Source organism: Toxotes jaculatrix, chromosome 4 (genome assembly GCF_017976425.1).
Source record: "Toxotes jaculatrix isolate fToxJac2 chromosome 4, fToxJac2.pri, whole genome shotgun sequence".
NCBI lineage: Eukaryota > Metazoa > Chordata > Actinopteri > Toxotidae > Toxotes > Toxotes jaculatrix.
Window position 1 is genome coordinate 29,097,709 of NC_054397.1, and position 24,255 is coordinate 29,121,963.

At 40.4% G+C, this 24,255-nt stretch overlaps 1 protein-coding gene across 2 annotated transcripts in view; it reads left to right on the forward strand.

Moving 5' to 3' along the window:
* vegfc (vascular endothelial growth factor c) overlaps positions 1 to 24,255 on the forward strand; it is a 60,426-nt gene that overhangs the window by 24,058 nt on the left and 12,113 nt on the right. For both annotated transcript variants that reach the window (XM_041037207.1, XM_041037208.1), the window contains exons 3-5: positions 2,169 to 2,359; positions 13,331 to 13,470; positions 20,878 to 21,020. In XM_041037207.1, coding sequence (XP_040893141.1) covers positions 2,169 to 2,359; positions 13,331 to 13,470; positions 20,878 to 21,020 — 474 coding nt within the window. The remainder of the gene's footprint in view (positions 1 to 2,168; positions 2,360 to 13,330; positions 13,471 to 20,877; positions 21,021 to 24,255) is intronic.

A 24,255-nucleotide genomic window follows, 5' to 3' on the forward strand; every position in this document is an offset into this window, starting at 1 on the left:
ACTTGTTTTAAATGACAAATGCAACTCTGCAGTGGCTGAAAGTCATATTTATCCAGATAAAATATACAGTATACTGTATGATCACACTAATGTTTTAAAATAGAATAAGAAGCAATACACGTGTTAGAAAAACATTCAAATATTAAAAGTAATGCTACTGATATTATGAAAAGCAGGGACTTGTTTGATAGGCCATATTAAATTTGACTGGAATTATCAACATGTTAAGCACTTTACATCCTCATAACTGTTAAGATGTGATGTTAGACTCCCTGCTCTTTCTGCTGCTGAAACTACAGAGTAAAGTACTGATTTGCTCATTATGTTCATATGTTGTGTGTTGGTATGTTGGCCATGTAAATAAAAATACATGCCATGATACTTAATGACTGACACACATGTAATAATAACTAAATGATGTAACAGTCTTCTTTACTAAAGCCACTGCCAGTGACCTGTTGTTGTAAAACCAAAGGAAGAAGTGCATCGACAACGTCATGTTGTTTTCCTGCGTCAGTGAACCAGGAGGACAGCTGCTATTTAATTAGTGCCACTGAAGACACCACAGCTACTTACCACAGTCACTCCGTGAACTCGCTTTCTATCTGCAGATGAAGAGTCACATCTAGAAATTGTTTAAACAAAAGTAAAAGGGTGGTTATCTTCTCACATTTACATTCAACGATACAGAAAGCAGACTGAAGAGAAAGAGTTTTGCCAGTGATGGGTGCCCTTCTCCCAGAGATCATCAGAATGGTGGCTGACCGCAGGCAACTGACAGTACTGCCTGTACATCTGGCTCACTGGAAGTGCTTGACAGCAGATGCTCCTCAACTTTGTAGTCTTGATGTGAACCTTTGTGGGCTCGTTTCCCAGGTGTCAGGTTCAGGATTCAGGTAGATGGGATTTCTGCTGCTTTGTTCCCTAACACAGTTTATACACGCTCGTTTAGATCAAGATTGATAACCCTGGATGGTTCCTTCCATCATCCTTATGGATCTAAGCAGGAAGGAACCTCTCGTCTCTGCCCACTGCTCACTTTGTCTTATGTTGTGCACGGAGCGAGGCTATCACTGTTCCCAGCACCTTTTTGTAAATTACAGCGAGCAATCTCAGGGACTTCTTCTTCCAGCACAGCACTTCATTCTGGCTTTGTGATGCTGTTTTTCAGGTCTGTCTTTCTCCTGGTATAGATTCCACTGGAATGTCTTTCATTAGTTTTATTTGCAGGATGTTTCCCATTCTTCATTGACTCACGCTCCTCTGAGGGTTGTGTCCGATTAGATGCTATTCAGGGTGTGTTCTCCCTCTAACCTCTTGGCACAAGGAGAGCTGTGTATTTTTCTCACTACTCTCCTCTATGCTGGACTGTTACAGTGCGTAACCTAACAGTAAGACCTACTGTTGGGAGCTGTCTTACAGTGATATCCTTTGGAGTGAATGCCAACAGTGTTTATTTTCTCTTGGGAGCAGGTATGTGAGTTTGTGCTTGCGGGTGTCAGATACCCACCCTCATGAGAGCTTTGTGTCAGAACTGAAACTGAGAAATATGGCAGCGAAAGAAAAAATCCTGATCAGTGAAAGAAGTGTGGGGAATTAACTGCAGCAGGCAGCAGTTATCTATTATTATCTATGCATTTACTATCCATTTCCACAAAAATCCCAAACAGCCCATGAACTAAGAAATAGTAATCCTGAATTATTCACTGTGTATCAATGTTAATTATTATTAGTTATTCTTGGCAAAAGATGACTCTGGGTCTGATTTGTGTTAGCTTTATTTTGCTCCCTGCTGAGTGTGATCACATGTTGTGTACACAGTGTCCATGAGGGGGTACACTTTTGGAAAATTTGTGCCTAAAGTTGTTATATTAGGAAGAATCCATGATCATACTACAGTCATCAATTGTGGCTTACTGGCTCCATCTTGATGCACTCATGCTTTTGCAATGACCTCAGATCTGGCCCACGTTGTTCCCTCTTGACCACAGCTCTTACTTGGCAACATCAGAATATACAAATTTAGAGACCACATGTTTGTGTACGAGTGTATAATTTATGTGTGTCTTTCAGCCTTTGTGTATTACTGTCAATGTGTACAGCAAAAAAAAAAAAAAAAGACCTATTGCATGGCTGTGGTGGTGGTCTGACTTTCTGTGTGTGTGCAGGTATAGAGTCAGAGTGGAGGAAGACTCAGTGCATGCCCAGGGAAGTGTGTGTCGACGTGGGCAGGGAGTTTGGAGCTCCCACCAACATCTTCTATAAACCACCCTGTGTGTCCGTCTACAGATGTGGAGGATGCTGCCACTCTGAGGACAAACAGTGCAGGAATATCTCCACTGGTTACCTCAGCAAAACTGTAAGCACACTTTCCATTAAAACTTATTGGCATCTTGGATTTAGAAAAGTCTGGGAAACTGAAAATTCCACATGAAGAGGTCGAATGTATGGTTCAGAGGTTTAGCCATATTTTTCATTTCTTTAATTAATACCATCAGCCTGTAATTTAGAACAAAGTAGCCTGTTTTTCAGTTCAGTTTTGCATGTAAATGAATGAGATGGTCACTGTTACCCAAACTTGCAGTGGTGTAATTACTGATAGAATGATATTATCTAGTAGTTGCCAGATTTTTATTTTCTTTTTAATCTACTTCTGTTGATGATGTTACTTGCAAATATGTCCCATTTTCCCAGAGTTTAATTATTCAACAGTGTAACTCTTAGTCTCTTAGTCTACATCTACTCAGATTATGAAGTAGCTTGAAAATGACCATAATCACGAATGTATTTTTGATGTCTTGATACTCTTTCAGCATAAAAGCATAAAAGGCACAGCCTGCTGAATTTGAACATATCATCACACATCCAATATAAGTTTTTTTTTTTTTTTTTTTCCCATTCTCTAATGGTAGTTCTGAACAAACAGTGACAGACCTGTTACAGATACCATTCTGTGGAAAGTCAGATTGAGGTAAAGTGTATTGCCAAGAGTTGGACAATTGGAAATTTTGAGCTGCTTGTGGGTGGTGATGGATGGAATTCTGCATAATTTCATGGGAAACCATCCAATAGTTGTCATGATATTTCACACTAGAGCAAAGTAAAGGACTGACAGGCCATTTAACCAGAGCTCCACTACCAGCATGGCTACAAGAGTTTGGTTGTTCAGTGAAAATGTTTTAAAGCCAGTTCAACCTGTGTATGTGTGTGTGTCTCCATGTGTTTGCTGCCACAGGCACTGTGTTTACATGCACTTAGGTAACCAGGCTTTCTCCAGTAAGCTGATATGTAAACAAGAAACCTGCTGACTGAGACTGGGGTTGGGAGTAGTGAGGAATAGAGAAACCTGATTTCCCAGCTAGATTTCTCTTGGAGGATGACGAGTTCGTGACCATATATAAACGCCATATAACTGTGTTTCTGATCAGCTTTTCACAAGTGCATGTGTTCATGACAAAAGACTGCAGAAAGAGAAATTACCACCTGAGCAGCTGGATGAAAGGCGAGATCATCACAGAGCAATATTTAAAGGTAGCCTCTTAAACCTCTTGGTTTCCACATCTGATTGTTTTACTATCATTTGGAGTCAGATACATTTGTGCTGTGAGGAAAGCCACGCTCCGACTGACTGGCTCCTTCTTTCATTGCCCTCCCAGCCCGTTCTGACACACACGTACACACATACCCTAAAAAAATGCCAGGACCTCAGGACCAAACAGGGTGCAGTGAAAATGCTTCCAAAATAAAGCTGTGGTAGAAGAGAAATCTGATTAACTGAGCTGCTGCATGCATACGTGGATTTACAGTGACCAGGTTACTAGAGTGCATGTAAATGCTTTGTCAGATTATCTGTGTTACCTGGTTACATAAGTGTGTGTAAACACACTGACCGAGGATGAACAGAGACATGTCAGCTGGTTACCTCAGCAGATGCAGGAGCTCTGGAGGACCCAGGAGTGTGTGTGTGTGTGTGGATGTGTGTGTGTGTGTGAGAGAGAGAGAGAGAGAGAGAGAGAGAGAGAGAGAGAGAGAGAGAGAGAGAGAGAAAGAGAGAGAATGTTTCATTATAACACTTAGCGTTAAACTGCAGAGAGAGGGAGTAAAGAGTGTGTGTGTCTAGTGGTTTCCAGAGTACATCTGTGGTTAAAGAGAATGAGTTACTAGCATGCGGTCTGCTTTTTAATTGGCTTGTTATGTGGTCTGACCAGTGGAGTACTGTGTGTGTGCTTGTGTGTGTCTGTTTGTGTGTGTGTGGCCAGACTGAGTTTTACAGCATGTTCTCTGTGTCTGTTTAGAGGCTCTTCCTGAGTGTGCCCTGTTCAGAGTGGGGCCATAAACCACTGCTGGAAAATGATTTGACTGGGGTTGTTTTAACTGGAATGTAAACTGCCTTATGTGTCACTGTGAAATAATAAATCAATTACAAGTTCATTTAAAGATTTTAATATTGTTTCAATATAACAAGGGGACCATGACTAAGAAGACTATGCTGTGGATTTTATGATTCAGGACCAAGCGAGGTAACATGACACTGTTCTTTAAGCTCAGATTATCTGCCATGGAAATTCTTGGTCTCTAGTGAATTAATCCCCATGTTTTTGCTGACCTCCAACTTGTCATGTAGGCCAAAACATACACTTACGCACAACAAAACACAAAATCATATTGCACTCAACTCATTCATGCTCCCCAGTGGATGAACACGTTCCATTCTGAGCATGCCACGAGTGTCATGTGGTGCAAATGGGCAGCTCTAAAAATCTTCCTTTTTTCTTCTACTTCCTTAGTGTAGCATGTTAGCATGCTAGCATTTGCTAATTAGCACTTAACATCTGAGGCTGATGGAAATGTAAATTGTTTTGCAACTATTTCATCACAAGTCCCTGATTCACAAGTCCCTCAAATGCAGTATCTCCAGAATAAGGGACTGTGCCTAGCTTTAGCCTAAGGCAGCGAGAGAAGAGAAATAGGATGAAAGAGAGACCCTTGTCATATGTTTTGTGTTTTTTTTAGTTTCCATGTCTTCTACTTCGTATTTCCAAGTTATGTATGAAATACATATGGTGATAAGATTTATTTATTTACTGATGGACACATGGTTACTGAAGAAAATGCTGTTATCAAGAAAAACTAGCTAACGTATATTGAAAACAGAAGCAAAGTGTGGCTTTGGCAGTGCATCGTTACAAAAGACTGGCCAGTCAAAGTGTTGGGTTGATTCCCAGTAACTCAGCCAGTGAAAATACTTGTTGAGCCATGTCACCTTACTTGTATGTAAACACAAAGAAGGATTTTCATTTAACCTAATCCTCTTAAAAATATACATGTATGAGCATATGTTTTCAAATCATTTGAATTATCTTGTAACCCAAATGTAAGCTCGCTCAGGGGACAGAAAATGAACCAAAAATTGCCAATGAGATATTTGCACTTAAATCAAACAAAGATATTTAGTTTTTTCATCACTCATGAGTTTCTTCCAAGAAAATAACTTAATTTGCAGCTGGGGACGTAATGCTTGAATTGTGCTCTGATTAACTGTCCACACAGTCTATATATACATTAAAGAAATAGATGGAAATTGTCTTCTTGTGGGAGTAAGGAGAAAGCAGCTGAGAGACCTGCCACCCAGGGCACATAAACAAAGATTTGTTTCGTAATTCAAAAGCACCGTTATGAAAAGTATAAATCACTCAGTGGAGCATGAAGCTGCTACAAAAGCTGATGATATCTTGCCCAAAATAGCTGAGGCATGTGAGCAGTAGTTTGGTGTTGATGTCTTGGATGAAACGCTTGTGTTTACTTTGGAGTACAGTAATTCCTGCTGCGTGCTGTTGACCCGCAGCAGTGCTTCACAGAATTGGACACTGTAGATATTAGAGCACATGTTTTCTATAAACATTTTCTGATGAAGAAGCTCACCCAGTATAACGTCTTCCCCCAGCTGGATGAGAAACTTACTGCAAAACATCAGTACACAGTGAAGACGTGCCTCAATAACATCTTTCCAAGAATTGTTCCAAATACTGCTACGTGCATGATGAAGAGGCAAAGCACAGCTTGTTATGCACACAGTACAGTGTGTGATGTAATAGGTTGATGCTCCCCAGAGGAAATACTGTTTGTAGTTTGATTATTCTATGACCTGCTCTCTAGTGCAGTTCCAAACCTAACTCTAACTGCAAAATAGTGTAGCAGGACACAGTCGCACATAGGTATGACTAATTAATACTAGCAACTTTTGTGATCAGAGTTGTAATCATGGTGCACTGTAGTGCAGTCTGGAAAAAAAAAATGTTGAAAGAGACTGAATGCATGACCAACTTTAGGAATTCATAATCTTCTTGTGTAGTCAGGCCAACCTTCAATGATGACCTAAAGACAACAGCTCCTCTGCTGGGCCAGGAGGTAAGTATCAAAATACAGCACCAAAAATAACATTTCCAGTGCAGACAATGTCCTGTATTAAAACCAATATACTCAAAATGAAATGCTGAAATTCCTCAGGGAATTATAATGCACGCAGTTGATGCACAAAGGAGCTAAACACAAAGGTAGCTCCAACAACTGAAAACAACTGACAGCACGGGTTCAATGCACAGAAGCTCCTCCACACAATTATTGTTACCATAACAAAATCAGGTTGTCATGCTGTTTGCACAGACATATTGTGGTTGTTGTATGTGTAACAGTAGCATGTCTGAAAATCCTGTTTTTTCCTCAAAATACACCAGACACTTGATGCACTGTACACCTGATAAGATACATTAATGCAAAATCTCATATTAGACAGCTGCATTGTAAACCTGCAGGGCTTGACTCCTAAGAAACTGTGTCAAAGCAGGATTTAAACAGCATTATTCTTCAACCATACAGGATCACAAAAACAGACTCTTCACACCTGTCATTTTTTTCTCTGGAAAAGTTATAAGTGTAACAATGTGATACATTTTTAAAGCCATCAGTCTGCTTCTCAGTCAGCTGTCTCTGATTCCCACACTGTCACGCTATTCCTTATTCATTACACTGTGGTTCCCAGATAGTAGAACAAGCTACCAAATGCTATCAGAGCATTGGTGTCCCATTCTATCTTCTGACTCATCTCTTCTGAGACCACCTCCTAAGAGATCTAATGATTACTCCAAGGCCTTGTGCTGCAGTGAAGCTTGAGTGTTGTAAGTCGCTGTGTGAGTATCTCACTAAGGACATTGCTTGAAAACCCATGTATACAAGCCACAGAATTTCTGAACTGAAAGGGCACAGCGACAGACACGTAGGCATCTTCTTGTACCCTGTCAGAGCCTTCAGTAAATATCCATTACTAGTTTAGCTTCACATGATGAAAACATGTCAACAGTATAGAAGCATGTGAACTTTGTTTAAATAAACCCTAGTAATGTAATGGTTTAAGAGTTAGGTTAGGAACACAGCCTAAGGTGAGGCTAACTTACAATTTAGCATTAAACTAGCTAGTTAATGTTAATATTAGTTAACTGCAAAGTAAAATCATAAATGTGTACAATGTGTGCATGTTACTGTATTTGTATATTCTGAAATTTAAATTCAGCTGTTTGTTGTTGCAAGACAATGGGTGAAGTCATTTCATACCAAGATGTGCCAGAATTGCACTGATCTTCAGAAAAACAACCTAACACTAGGCAGGGTGGACGGCGTGGATTTGTTTGCATCATGGAAAACGCAAGACATGCAATCAGTTCTGGTAACTGGCAATATGACTGTCTTTTCATAGCTTTAACTCTTAATGAATTTACGTGCACCTCAGTCACCTCTCAGCTGTGTGGAAACAGTGGGTGAATACTCTCAGCTGGTTAGTTCATTTCCAGGTAGCTGTTGTTAATGAACTGGCTCATGCAGTGTATGATGGCTTATTGTTTTCAGCTCAGCTGCTTTACTCATTTCCTGTAAGTGTTAATTTAATGAACTGGTAGCGGCAGTCTGGGTTGATAGCGTCTTTGTTAGATGAACTCTTAAAGCTGATTTAATCAGAGCAGGAAGTCTACTGTAGCCAGACTGTGGCTGTGTCTGAATGTAGTTTGGCTGGGTATGTGTTTATACCTACATGTGCAAATGCATTCTTGTGTGTATGGTCACATATGTGTGCATTAGTGTTTGTGTGTGAAAGTGTGTGTCAACCATGTTTCATACTGAAACATAAAACATGCGTTAATCAATATTTAACCTTAACCGAATTGTTTCTTATCATCCCTCATAGAGAGGGTCTATGAAATAAAGCTGTTAAAAACCCACACCACTTCCCATGGGCTCACCACCAATGAGAGGTGCTGTAGGACTTCGGTGCATTGTGGACTGGGCGGGAGTTGCCCCCGCGACCTGGGCCTGGACCCAGATAAGCGGCAGATGATGACATGACATGACAAAACCCACATCCACTGTACTCTACCTACACAACACCAAATGGCAGATAGACAAACTTAGCAACTAGCTAGTGAAGAAAATCAAATACCTCAGGCAACTAGCTATGTTTTGCAGAAGTTGGTGGAGACCAAAACAAAGCTACAAAGAAGGCAAATACTAGACTTCTACTCAGCAGGTGAATGCAAACACAAGGACAAGTGAATGCTGATGTGATGATAAGTATATCTCAGTTCTGACAACTGATATATGCTAACACACTCATGAGGAAGACATACTACCACTGACATATTCTACGTTAAATGAAAAGAGGTGCCATACATTTGGATACATAATGTTTATGTAGAGCTCATTTAAAGGTCAATTAGTACTCTGTCAGAACGAAAACTCAATCACACCTTATTGTCCTTCATCTGTGCTGACCTTTCCTTACTGTTATTTGTTGCCGTCTTTCTACTGCCAGTTTGCTCTCATGCACCTGCAAGCATGTCTGCTTTGTGGTTTGCTTTTATAAGCAAACCACAAAGCAGACATCCATCCATCCATCAGATGGATGGATATATTTTATATTTTGTGCAAGCTTATTTATGCCTGCGCTTCTGCTTTACATGTTTCAGTCAGTGTCTAACACAAGTTGTAAAGCAATAGTGTGACCAAGTGCAGATTGTATTTGTTGTTTTTTTAATAAAAACAAAAAGAATGTAAGATCAGATGTAGATGCTGCTTGACTGGTTTTGTGTTTTTTTGTGTTGCCATTTTTCCCTCCAAATAAAGAACATACCATTGTTGGAAAAGCAAACATCTTCAGAAAGTTAAAAAGCTGACTTACATGGCAGCCTTGTTGTGTATTTTGAGAATTGGACAATGGCGTTTGGTTCTTGGGTCACAAGAAAAACTTCATGATGCTTGCCACCCTTTAGTTGAGGTAAGAGAAAAAGAGACCAAGGTTGAAGCTGAGAGGCTTTCGCTTGGCAGCGGTGGCCAGGCTGTGGGTGCTGAGGCACAGTCTTTTTGAGGTTTCACAAGACATTCTTTCTCTCCACTAGTTTTTCCTAACTGTTGTTTTTGGCTGCAGTCTCAGACTACTGGCCGGAGTTTGGAGATTTACATAGGCTGAGTAGTACGTCATTCGAATTATGGCGAACTAGATAGGCAATTTACACTCCAGCTAAATTCATATGAGTTTCTGAATGTGAAATAATTTGTCTGAAAATGGGACATATGGAAAGGTGAGGAGTCAGATGTGGTTGTTTCTTTTAACAGCATTCTGTGGTTAGTTTCATCATCCTGAAAGTTTCATTGTGCTGATTTACTTTGGCAGCGGCTTGAAGCAGCTGGCAGGCATTGAGAGATTTCAACACTTAGCAGGTAATAGAAGTCGTGCTAAACTGTATAATTTACTGTTTGACTGACTGTAAGTATCTTTAAGCGTTTATGTCTGTCTGGTGGTTCTCTGCATAAGGTTTTAGTTGAATACCTGCTGTTTCAATGTGCACATGTTCGCGTGGCACTTTCTCCTTAACACCCTTTCACTCTCCTATATTGTCTTGTTGGCTGTATTACCTTTAATACTTCACATATGTTACCTCTAAGATATTCTCCACCTGTAATAGGCCCAACAATGTCATTTCTTTCGTGTTGCGATCCAGAATGCGATATCTTGACAACTGATCATCAGATGGCAATGATATTTTTTGTTCATATTCATGGTTTCTAGACGAGTCCTAATGCTTTTTTCGTTGCACAAAAACATCTAAACTAACAGGCAGCCTTTACATTTTATACACTTTATGAACCTACCAGCCAAAATTTCAGCTTTAGACATTAAATATCAAACAACTTTATATAGGTTGTACTGACTAAGACAAGGATGCAGTGAATTATTGTAATCTAACCAGGATGTAATTAAAAACCCAGGGCCCACACTCACCCCATAAAGGCGCCAATAAGATCACTCCCTACTTTGCTTTTATAACCATAAATTTAATTTGACTGTTTTTAACAATTTAAAATACACAGGAGAACATATTTAAAATGTGATTTAATCTCAGGCAGTGGGTTATACATCTGCTGGAGCTGTAGTCATCCTATAGCATCGTCTGTCTGGTTCCCCTTGATGTTAGATTTGTGTCACTGTTTTGGTGACAAAAGTCTTTTAGATGACTTTTAAACTTTGAGGGATTTTATAATTAATTAAATTTGAAAATTAGTTATATTAGTCAGTTGTATGTGTTGTAGTATACATTTGAAGTAGATGTGGATGCCATTTTGAATTAGCAGAAGCAGACAGTTGGATCCACTGTGCTACTGTCGACATAGGATAAACTATTGCAAAAACAGAAAGGGTAAGAAGCTCAGACATCTGAAGGGAGCAGTGAGCAGAGCCACTGCTCCCACTGCAGAAAATGGAAGATGTTTTTATTATATATTGTGAGCAAAGAGAACTGTATCTAGGCTTTATAGAAGTTTAATGCTACAGTATATAGTCAACCTTAACATCTGTGTCCTGAGGACAGAGAGAAGGGAAAGTTTACAAAATCAAATCAAATTTACTGTAAATATACTGTATCCACTTGTTAGAGGTTTTCTGACATGTGTAGACTGACCCTTTTCTTTTCCTTTTCCCAGCTGATGAGGACAGAAAAACAGCACTGCTCTGCAGTTTGCATAGGGATTCAGTTCTGTTTTAACTTGAGCAGTGTGGAGGGGGTCCATCCTCTGGTGGAAAACATGGTCTGTCTAAGCCCCAGGGCTTTTTGGCAGCAGGAGGCCTTAGTATGAAGAATTTGACCCACCTAGAAGCCAAAACACCACCACAAATTGAAGAAATGTTTTCAGGTGAACTCAGTGGTGGCCGCTCAGATCTCAAAGAGCTCTCTTTGTGTGTGTTCTGTAACCATGGTGAACACTCCACCAGGTCACAAACACTGAGGTCAGCTTTAATGATATCCTCATTAGGATGAGAGGGAGAGAGACAGTTTAAGCTGTTTAAGGGTCTTGAATAGGAGTCATTGAGACTAATTACTTTCTATTCAGACTGTTCAACTCTGTGATTGAAAGAATGAAGTGGCTCTCATGGTTTCTGTTCTATTCTGTACAGCAGTCTTGTGTAAGCATCTTCATCAGTGCCATGTGAAAACACAAGCCCGGCTACTTATTACCTTTTTGTTCTGTAAGTGGAAATCCTTCACATTCTTTCTCATTGTCTCCACTTTGGTGTTTTGGTGCTTGATGGTTGTGAGGATCCTTGATATGCTGTGCTCTCTTAAAAATCTACTGATTCCAAGCTTCAGGTTCAACTCTAAGTTGAAGGGCCTTTGTTGAAGGGTCCTTGTTAAAAGAATGTGTGAACTAGTGGCATCTTGTGATGGGCTACCTTTATTGACTGCATTTGAAGTCTCGGCTGATTAAGCTCCAGGGCTTTCACAACATGACTTTCAAAAAAACAAACAAAAAATATTATATATCTATATCTATGTCTGTCTATCTCTACACATATAAATATATATATATTTTTTTGACACATGCATAGAAAAACAGGAGAAACTGTGTTAAGGAGCATGAGGGAGCAGAAGATCTGCAGATCAGCTGACAGACATACAACCCTGACATTTTATCACCTTATACATTTTTTAGGGATGCCTATTACACATTGAGGTTACATGGAGAACTGGATCCCTGGTCATAAAAGTGAAAAAATCTAACAAACATCTAGATAGGTTTCTCAAGAGTTGCTGACAGAGTAAAAAGAGAATGAATATTGCAGAAACACAGTGTGATGGCAGTGTTGCTCTGCATCTGCTGGTTGTGTCAGTAAGCAGTTTACTGTTTAAAATGTCCATCATAGCAACTTGTGGCTGTGTATCTGTCTGCTTGGCCTGATGTTTTCTGAACCCTTTTGGCCAAGTCAGTGAATGCAGCTTCAAGTAACTATTTATAGATTATCAGATAGCTGTTAACCAGTGTGACTGATCCTCTGTGCTGTTGTTAATCACTTGGAACAAATTATCAGCCATTCAACCAAAACATAGTGAAATTAGCATTTTCCATTAGCATCAGCCAGAAGTAAGGATGTTATTTCCTCAACATGTGTGTCCTCACTTGTCTTAATATATGGGCGGTCCACATAGCTCTGTACATTCAGGCTCTTTATTCCAATGGGGCCAAACTCTGGCTGCTTCTCTGGATCATACACTGTCCCATCTGGTGATGATACCTTCCACAGGTCTGCTGTTTACTGCTACAGGTTCCATCTCCAGCCCCCCTCCTCATGTCTTCGCTCTGGCTTAGGTTCAGGAGCTTTTTTGGAAGATTTTCAGCAGAGCTTCGTCCCCTGGTGCGATAGACCCCTCCGAACTTGGAGAGGGTGGCACAGGGCTGGTGGTGCTGTTAGTTGCTGGAACTCTGCTCCCTTATCCTCGCTCTCAGTTTTGTGTGCTGTCTCTGGGGAAGCTTCCAAAGAATTCATGTGGGGTTACTGATGTTCAGTGTAAACAAAAGAACAGGAAGAGGGCAGCTGTGGGGGAGAAGGGGCATCTGTGTGTGGATGGGTGTTTGGGGGGCTCCTTGTTGGCAAGCGATATGACAAGACACTTTCCTTGTTGCACTTTCCCAAATGTAGAATCAACCAACGGTTCATCAGTGGACATACAGTAGATTTGTTGTATTCAGCAGAGCAACATGAGTGGGAAGGCCAAGTTTTATGATGGACATCAACAAACACCCACCAATCAAATCAAAGCACCATGCTAAGACTGTTAGTCATCACTGTTCTAGGTTCATGCCACGGTTGATCAGTCTCTGTGCAGCTGTGTGTCTTTGGGACAGCAGTGGTCCTCCACACCTTTGCTGGTGTGCTGTCATTCCTGCTTTTTACTCTTCGTCCTGAGTCAGCCTGTCACTCTCTGACCCTTCATTCCTTTTGCTCTCTCTGCAGCTGTTTGAGATCACGGTGCCGATCACCCAGGGCACCAGGCCAGTGACCATCAGTGTGGCCAACCACACCCAGTGCAGCTGTCTGTCCAAACTGGATGTCTACAAGCAAGTCCACAGCATCATCAGGAGAGCGTTGCCTGAGTAAGCTGAATCTGTGTGTGTGTCTGTCTACGTGTGTGTTAAGGGTAGGCACAGCCTTTTCCTTTTTCCAGCAGACAATATTCTTATACCAACAAACACAAAGAGCGTTGGAGTCTATTCTTACAGAGGTTACTTCCTGTGCTGTGTGTGTAAACAGGGGTGTTACTTCAGGAAACACTTTTCAGATTCTCTCTTGATTAACTTCACAGTTCCGTTAAATATGTGTATGTTGCTCCGTGTCTGCCTGCATGAAGCATGCTGTGATTTATGACTTCTCCATTACACTCTGTGACAGTCAGGACCCCGTGAGGAAGTGGTTCGCGATGTGGTTTTTGGCTTGTATCCTGTGAAAACAGAGGGATGTTGATGATCAATCATTGTCTAACAAACTGGATTAAAGCAGCGAAGATACTTTTAGTATAAACATTCATCTAAAACCAGACTTGTTCACAGATAAATGATATTTGGTTCACACATTTCTCAGGACTGAGTTCACTGTCTCAGAACTGACTCACACAGTCAGCACAGCCGCCGTCAGTGTGGATCACTTTTCACTGCTTTGACACAAAAGCTACTCAATCACCACATCTTTCAAAGTTTAGGAACTGTTTTCTCACTGTAACTCAACCACCACCAAACATATATACAGGATAGCTACATCTATAGCCATCCTGTACGTTTACTATATGTATAGTATATATGTATAGTTCTGTATTACATTATTGGAATTATTTGTTTAGTTTGTTTCATTTTTATTCACTTGGAATTAGTCTTTAGGAAAAAAAGGGGGAAAAAAAGAATGTAAGCATGTAACAGTATTTCTTATTCATTTCTGTGACACGTCCTGTAAGGCAGCACAGGTGGTAGAGCAGGTCGGCCGCTGATCCCTGGATTTGTGGTTTGAGCCTTGGCTCCCCTGAGCCCTGGCTCAGGTTGCGTCAGGAAGGGCATCTGGCATAAGAACTTATGCCAAATCAGATATGTGGATGATGATCCACTGTGGCGACCCCTAATGAGAGCAGCCAAAAGTCTAACAGCAGCTTCAAAGAGAATACTGGTGTTGTAATGTTCCCTGTTGCTATTGTTTTTTTGTTTTTTTTGGTGATTGTGTAATGTGTGTGAGTGACACAGTTTTCTTGTTGGGAGACAGTTCTCAGTAGCTGAGCCAAGGCTGTCTCTTCTCACTGGGATTATGGACAGAATCTCTACGTGCAGCTCAGGAGTGGAGAGCGTCCAGTTCGGTGACTTCAGGATGGTGCTTGTTCCTTCTGCTGATGACGTAGACGTGCTGGCTTCACTGACCTTTGACCATCAGTGCGCACTGGGGCAGTTTTCAGTGTGAAGCAGCTGAGGCCATGGTACTCTGCCAGAGAAAAAAGTGGAGAACTATCCTTGAGATTGGGAATGATTGCTGTCTCAAGTTAAGTTTAATCCCATCCAGAGCTCACATATCGGTGATTTTTCACCTCTACTCCAATAATATTTACAGCCGCAATTAACTGCTTCTGATTTGCAGAACTCACCGATCATCCCGTAATTTAAATCCTGTCTTGACCCACGTCCTTTTAAAGTGGATCTCTTTTCTGCATGCAGAGTTGTCTTTCTACTTTTCTGCATGTAGGCCTATTTTGGAAGCGATGTGACGACTTTTTCCATCATACATTTACTTGGTGATGGACACCAGACTAAATGATATGACATAATGATTTGATTTCCAGGTGGGTAAAATGCTGTCCGAAATGATGAGTTACAGTCAGTTACTCGGGTGGACAGTAATAGTAGGGTTCTGCTAAAATAATTTACTAATATAAACTTCAGTGTCACAAAAAAAAAAAATTAAAAAGAATTAAGAAATAAGCGATTGAACAGGAGCAACTGCCACTGGCTTATACGTTCTGTGCAATAATAGCACGAAGAAGCAGGTGTGCAGGTGTTCCTAATCAAGTGCTCAGTGAGTATGTACTAATAGTTCATGTGGAGGAAATCTCTTGAAGCAGACACATAGTATCTTATGCACGGACAGGAAGCTCCTGCGTGCTCAGCTCTTTTCTTGCTCCCATTCATTTTTCAGATCTGGTGAATGAGCAATATGATGAACGAGAGTCAGATCCTGGTGCAGATTAAATCCAAATAGATTTTGCAGGAAGAAGTCCCTGTGTGTGTGTGTGTGTGTGTTTTTGCATGGGTGGAGTACACTACCGGAGAGTAATGACCTGTTCAATATGGAATGTGCACTTATATGTGCTATATAGACCATCACAATAAATCTAAGCTAAAGGAAAGGCATGAAGGGTTTTCAGTGAAGACTGACACAGTGTGTGAGTGTGTATGAACGACATAAGGCAGTGTAATATGATGAGCTGCTATTACATGACAGATGGTCTGTTAATGAAATGGACATCATACACATTTAAGACAAGTATAGACATTTAAAGTGACCCATTAAACATATGTGTTTTATTCACTCTTTAAATACCTACAGTTTCATTTTCCTGCCAGAGATCTCTGTGGTGCAGGTTTTTTTCTATGTGGATGTTGCAGTGGGTCACAAAATCCACTTCACTTCACTGGGAAAGAGAGAGTGGGACCTCTTGTGATGTGGAATGTTGATACGTGCTGGTATTTGACAGTGTATACACACATTCAAACACACACACACAGCCGTGTGTGGCAGAATATGGCTGGAAAGTGAAATCCATTTTAGAGATTTCCACACCTACAAATCATCCAACATGTAAGAACACACACACACACACACGTAAGCATGAAGAACACGTATGTTTCATATTAGGTGAAGTGAGAGAACACACCAGCCTTCTCCCCCAAAATCTCCTTGTCTTTTCCTCCCTCCATCTTCTTTTCTGTCTTTCCTCAGTGTGTGTCTGTTTGTGTGACCATGTCACTGCAGCTCTACTGTAAACCGCAGTGTCTCTTTTTAAGCAGACAGGAAGGATTATGTGCCTCTTCTTCCTGAGGGGAGACTTTGCTTGCTGGAGGAGAGTGGGCAACAGGCAATAAAGAGAACTGCCAACAGCCAGTTGGGGAAACTCCAACACTCGGCTGGCCAATGGTGTACCTTTATCACTCAGGCAGTCAGTGACAGACATTCGTGTTTATAGGGCTGTTGTGGTCCAACAAAATAATTCATTTTCAATGATGGTCAGTCAATATAGGGCCCACATGTAGCATCCCTCCAACCACAAACCTTAATGCAGAGTCAGCAATTCTTATCAAATTATTATTCCTAAATATTGTTAATGAATAATGAATGAAGTTGAACTGCATATCTGATATCCCATCCATGCAAGACACTCTAATTCAACACTGGTTCCTTCTGATCCAGCCAAATATTCTTTATTCAGTATTTATGTTGAATTTAAATGTTTAAATGCTTTTTTTTTTTTTCAAGTCCAAGCCTTGTTTAGTTTTCAAATGAAATCCCTCTGCTTGGTGAGAAAAGGGAGAGTTAGATGAAGCAAGAAAGCTGAGGTGCTGGATGGAGTGTGTTTGCTTTTCTGATTCAGTAGCTGAGTAAATGTAACAGTCCTGTGTAGCTGGAATCAAAGCTTAGTGCACCAAGGCTGATGACAACAATGATTGTGTGTCTCCACCCAGGAGAAAAAAAAAAATCACTAGCTGCCACTCTTCACTTCCTTGGAGGCTTGATTTGAGATATATTTTGTGTAAACTGACTTTTTGTCCTTAGTGTTGTGCTGAAGGAAAAACTCATTTGAGTGAAATGAAGGCATCTACTGATATTTGCTTTAGACTGTAATATTTCTTTCTTAGATTTTAATATTTCTTCTGTACAAGTGGACATGGCCAGGTTGAACCTCAGGTCCAAAAACACTGAAGGAAAACAAAATGAATTAACAGAACTGTTTGTACTTCTTCACTGCTTGGATCTGGTTGTAGCAAACCTCCTGTGTACCAGAGTCATGGCCCCACAATTTATTATACATTAAGGGACATTAACCTACACTTCCATTGTGGTAACATTTAATTTCTCCTCACAGGTGCTTTAGATGAAATACTATAGATTAAAATAGGTTTGTTCACAGCCTGTCTGACTGTTTCTACCCTCTTAGACATAATTAAAGCATTGATGCAAATCTCAACAAGTAAATTAATGTCACTAGAATTATGTTTGAAAAATGAACCTGAAATGAACCAAGGTTCTGAAACACTGATATATTTTTTTTGTGAATCTGTCTCTGGGGACCAGAAATGTCTGATGAATCTTTGAATTATGATGATTCATTAGAGAGTAGCTCACATTCACAATGATGTCAGCTGAGGTGTTAGCTGAAGTATTTCCTGTAGGATGACTTGAGTGATAGGAGACATGTACCAACTACCTTTTTTCAGCCTTCATTTTGATAACATAATTTCATAACCTGCCTACTCAAAACCACCTCTGTGGTAATTTCCACTACAGTAGGTGTCTTCTGGACCATGTTTTGCCATGATGAAAGATACACATGCACCCACGCACGCACACACGCACACACACAGACTCACAAGATGAAAGCAATATCAGACACTCTGTTGCAGGAGGTATATACGTAGATGAACATAATCTGTCATAGCTTTTCTTTTTCTATGTGTGTGTGTGTGTGTGTGTCTCAGATTTCCCTGCTTAGTCATTTTCCTAGACTTTCTTTAGAGGTCAGTAGCTGCCTATGACAAGTACAGAGTGGAATGTTCTAGTCTTCTACAGTTTTTATTTCCAAAATCCACATCTTTTATTGTAATAACTTGCCAGTTATTAACTCTCACCAACCTGTTACAGTAAATACAGCAGCAACAAAATATTTTTTTGCCATTGAAGAATTAGTGCCCAACACCAGTGGATTTACCACTGAGCAGAAAGGCCAGCATGTGCAGTCACACATTCATTCATTTATTCTATCATTTATCACGTGGATCAACAGTTAGAAGACCTTCATCACAGTGTCTGTGATTTCAGAACAAACTTTAGGGGTTACCTGACACTGTAGAACAGTAAGCGTTGGAAGAAATTAGATGAAAGAAACTGAAAGAAGACGTGGAAGGATTAAAAACGATTAAAAAGGATGGGGGAAAGAAAACAGGAACAATTTAACTAGAGAAAACAAATACCAAGGTCATGTGGTCTTAACATAGCAAACAGAGCAGCAGCAGCCACAGAGAGATATCAGTGACTCTCCTCCACTTATCTGAAGTTGACCCATGAGGCCTGTCTTTGATGGAGATGTTTATTTGCCTACAATCTGCTTCCTTCAAGTCTTCTAATAAACTGAAGTAATTTTTAAAGTTTTTTGGGGGCATTTTTATAATTTGATAGAGACAGGAAATGTGGGGTAAGAAAGTATTAGGAAGGTTTGGCAGGCTGGGAGTTGAACCGGGGACTAGCTGCTAAACTATTGGGACGCCCTTCAACTAAAGTGTTCTAGACTATCTAAAATTTGATCCATTTACCATTAAAATGTCATGCAAGTGGCTGGAAGTTTGGAATCTAAGTGTGGTTCACTCCTTTTCCAACCTCTCTCTACAAACATCTCACCAAACACAATATTGATCTCTGCGTGGCAACTATAGCATGGTGTAGTTGCAGTTGCGTTTTGGCAGCTAACATGACTTGGTTAAGGTTAGGGAAAGATTAACTATTAACGTGATGTTGACAGCTTGTGGGACCCTGTCCTGCAGTGTATACCACTCTCCCCCTGTGCTGATCAAACATTTCCTTTTTTTTTTTGCTAGTCATATGACTTTTGTTAGTCATATGGACTAGCAAAAAAACAATAAAAGTTTTTCTAATGCTGGACAAATGTAGAAGGCTTTCCACTGTATGTAAGCATCTTTTTTTTTTTAACTTGAAATCCCAGAGACATCTCATCACAGATAATCCTCTGATACTTCCCTCTCCCTCCTGACCATTTGACTGAAGCTAACCCAAGAAATCCTCCTTTGATCGAGGTGTTTATTTGTCTACGGTCCTTCAGCTGGCTTATCATGGGCAGCGGGTTAAGAGTGGGCGAACTGCACTTTCACACGCATACACATCTGAGAAATCCCATTTGTTGAACCAATTAAGTTCCCAATCTCTGTCCCTGCCAACCTCTGAAGATCAGATAGAAAGAGATGTGTTTCTTTTAGCAGAGCTGATACCAGTTTTAAAAACTTTAGTAATGATAATAGTGATAACAGGATAGGAAAGGCCTACAAGAAAGCAGGCTGACAAGCAGGTAGGTACAAGAATGTTAAAGTCCAAAAAACAGGCAGGATAAACAGACTCGACCTCTACAGCTAACATGGCACAAGACAGCTGACATCAGGGGTGTGGAACTGAACCAGTATATATATGTAGTGGTGTTAATGAGGGAAATGGGAACAGGTGTGAAGTGAGGTCTGTTGATAGAGAATGGGAGACAGGTGAGCAGGGGGATCTGAGAGTAAGGAGACTGGAACAGAGAGGAAAGTCTGAGGACATCTAGTGGACAGATGGAGAGTTGCAGTGACTGGACTTCATAGAAATGCAGTATCTGTGGAAGTGGGAATGTGGCAGGTATCCTGACAAAAAGTTACATACTGTAGCTTTGACAACATCCTAGTGGTCTCCCAGAAAGTAGACTTATACTCAAGTAGACTTCTATCAAGCTCTTGGATAACTCTTAGCAAACAGTGACCTGCTTGGACATCCTGCAGACACAGAACAACTTGGGGATTCCTGTGGAGTGCTCTTCATGCCCACCTGCTGAAGTATTCACTGTGTTTTATCACTGCTTTTGTCCACCAACCCCTGAAGAAGATATCAGATTTGTTTTGGATCAATAAAGTTTTGGCTATCTGCCTATTAGAGAGAGAGAGAGAGAGAGAGAGAGAGAGAGAGAGAGAGAGAGAGAGAGAGAGAGAGAGAACTTGTGATGATTCTCAGGCAGGTTGTGGAGTTACAGTGTCACAGTTTGAAAACTTATGATCTACACTTTCTGTTTATAAGAACTGTGTATTTTCAAGTCTGACTTTATATATCGATGTTATGGTTCTGAGGTCTTCTTTTTCTGACCACCTACAGGGATGCTGCTTACACATGTAGCCAAACAGATTTTTGCTACAGTGCAACATGGCTACTTGATAATTCAATGGGCTTGTAATAAAGTTTTCAATTTCAAAATAATATTTTAGCTTCAATGAGTAATGTCATTGGTAAGGAGCATTTTAATATGCAGGTAGGTAGTACTGGAAGCTTGTTACTCAGCCTTTACAACATCTATAATATCTGTACAATATCTGATAAACTACAGTGAGACCTATGTGCCATTTTTCATTGTGTTCAGTCAGGAAAGCACCTGTGGGGATGTTAGGGTTAACTAAGCAAGAAAATATCATGTGACTATTGAAATCTTTCTGTCTCTGTCTCTGTTGAAGGTGTCCAATAGCCAATAGGACGTGTCCTCCTGGTCAGACTTGGAGCAACAGGCTGTGTTGGTGTGTCAGCATGGCTGCCAACGTGCACTACAACACCCCTCCATCACCGCTGCCCCCTCCACGGTCCTCCCAACAGCACCTTGGTGAGTGTTTACATATTTAACACACAAAGAGGTTTTTATCTTGTATCTCTGGTCATTTTTTCTGAAAACACTGTAGAGGAAACTTTTGCTTATTTTTCCTGCAGCAGCCACGAAAAAAAAAAAAACAAGAAAAAAGAGGAAGAAACAATTACAGCTGCAGATAGGCATACATAGCAGGGAAATGACCCTTCACTTGCCAACAATATCGAGCAGTAATGAGCAGTTTAAATGGCGAAGCTGTTGGAAGCTGTGTGTGGTCATTTAAATGTGTTTTTATACCTGTGTGTCCTTAATAGCTCGTATGAAACCTAAATAGATGTATCCTACAGTACTGGCTGCATTCCTCAAACCTACCTTTTTTGGCTTCTTGTGCTACAACTAATTGGCACTCTCATGTGGGAAATCTTTAACCAGCGTGCTCTCTGGAAGTAACATGAGTATACATGAGAGAAATTTAAGAAGAAGTGGCCACGAGTGGTGGGAGAGGGCCAGATCTGTACAGCCAATGATCATCCTATCTGCAAGTTATACATCTAGTAAAACATCTTTTCAGTAAAACAGCATTTCTCCATCCTCACTGAACTTGTTGAGACACATGAGACACGTGGAGACTGGTAATTGCTGAATTGCAAAAGGCTGATTTTTTGATAACATCGACTTTAAATGCTTCAGTTTTGAAATTCTTCATTTTACTCTTGGGTGACATCTAAATGAATACTTTCCATACCCTCAAATGGAATGAAACAGGCTGTGTATAGAACTTGGGTGGTGCATGAGCAGGTTGCAGTCACTGAAGGGAGCAAATTACAGCAAGTGTGTGTAGTTAAGAGAGTTTGGTTGCTCCAACTTGGAACAAGCAAACTTCACAGAGAAAAGTAAGAGAGGTGTGTTTACACTATTGACCGTAGTGTACATTAAAGCTTTCTTATCAGTCCCTGTGTCCTAAAGAGCTTTGATAAGGTCAGTGAGTTCAGCTTAAATTTAGAATTTAGACCTTCAGGCCTTTGTGCCTAAAATGGCCATTAGTCAGCCAGCCTTGGTTACTAACGTTCTAACTTTCTATGATTGCACATCATCAAAGTAAAAATATATGTAAAGATGGATAAACTGGACACTGCAAATAATGCTGCGGTTACCCTTCTCAACATACCTGTCAAATGTGCTTCTTCTGTACTCGCTAACGCCAAAAGCCAAGACTACACATCACCCAGCACAAACATATAGCTGCAAGTAAATACTACTGTTTGATGTACCGCATGATGACGTGTCACACACACATTCCATAAACTGAAACAAACACTGGTAGTAGAGCCCATCTTTCTATGTTGGTTGTTGTGACAGGAGAATGTTCATGTGTTCACCAAGGAGTATTTATGACTGCAGTGTGTTTGTAGAGAGTCTGTGTGTGTGTGTGTGTTTGTGTGTTTGTGTGTTTATCTGTGTGTGTGTGTTTGGCTATGATAACACTCTGGACTAAATGTAAACAAATGAGAAGTAGAAGAATGTGTGGACCCTAGAGTAGCAGATTCCACAGATACACATACAAATACACACTCAAACTGTGTGATTGAAACAGGCAAAACAAAAGATCTGTAAAAGATAACAGACGAATTCAAAAGGGAAACCCTGATTGGCTGACTGGATGTCATTAGAATGGCTGCGAGGAAATTAAATTTGCAGTGCATAGTCACATAGTCACCTGACGACAATGATTCCTTTAATTTTGGTGGCCCTGTGACCTTTCCTCTAATTACCACCGCTGGGGCTAAATCTGCAAATGTAATAATAACATCTAATGATCAGATTGTACAATCATGTTCCCCGTGGGATCAACCCTTTCCTCAGAAGACACATGATCTTTCCACTAACTCTACTTATACGGTGCATGATGTCTAATGTCATGTTCTCTTAATTTTATTTCAAAGCACTTTTTATCATTTTTAAAAATGACTAGGAAAATCAGAAATATACCGCTCCATGCTGACACATCAACTCGCCTCTGGTCAGTGGATTATGTTTCAACTGCAGGAATCAGAAACATGATTTTTATGTGTTTCATGTGTGTTGTGAAAAAGTGATAAAGGAACTGAGGCAAACTTTAAACTGTCCTACTGTTGTTGAAGTTAAAGGTTAGTGTTCCTGTCCATCTACCCTCTCTACAGTCCTTCTACAGCCTTTCTTTTCACTCGTACCTCATCCTTTCACTGTTGGGAAACTTAGTTCCCTCATTCATTTTTCTGTGTTAAGCCAATGAATTACTTTGAACGACATCAGGCATGTTTGCAGAAATTCTGTAATTTGGATGGTGCTGTGCACGATATCAAGGACAGATGTCTTAATGTCTTAATCAATCTGTTACATGATTGATGTGTAGATGGACTCCCCCTAAATCCCTCTGAATCTGTTGCACCATCTTGATTCTCAGCTTTATGGAGCAGCAGGCTTCAAAACACAGACATTTCTCATGATGGAGAGAGACCTGAGAGTCAACCCTCAAAGATTTGGACATTAAACAGAAATTTGGCAAGTAGGTTTGACAAACCATGGCACGAGTCCAGTAGAACAGACCTTAATATTAGGAAATATTACACAAATAATTCTGTGTGGCAGACCTCCCCAGAACGTGTTGATATGCCTAGAAATAACCTTGCCAGACAGAGTGAGCATGACAGGATGGTATTTGAATAAGGAATAGGGAGGTACAGATGAAGATGGATGATCATGTTTTTATGAAAAAATATATGAGGTGCACTGTTATACACATGAAACTTTACAGAACAACAATCAACTAGAGACCATCATCTGACGATATTACACCAGCGGCATTTCCCGTCAGTGTGTTGATGTTCTGTGAGTACTCAGTAGTCGAACGTAAATCCAATGGCCCATGTTTGTAAAATGAATGCAATGGCCCCCTCCCTATCTTTCTGGTGTCCTTGCTTGGACCACACCCATCTTCATTTTGATCTCACCTACACACCCGTACAGTTTCTTGACTGCATTTTGCAGGGTTGTCAGGCTATTGTGTTGACAATATCTGGCCATAGACAGACATAAACATTTTTTTTTCAATTTTTCAATTTATTTCGGTTACATACATCTTATAAAATAAACAAAAATCATTTCACACAAATGTCACAGTCAATAACCGAAAAAGGAATAGGCTGAAGCACAAAGCTTATTATTGCCTATCCTATACCATCGAAGGAATAACCCAGAATATCAACAGCAAAAC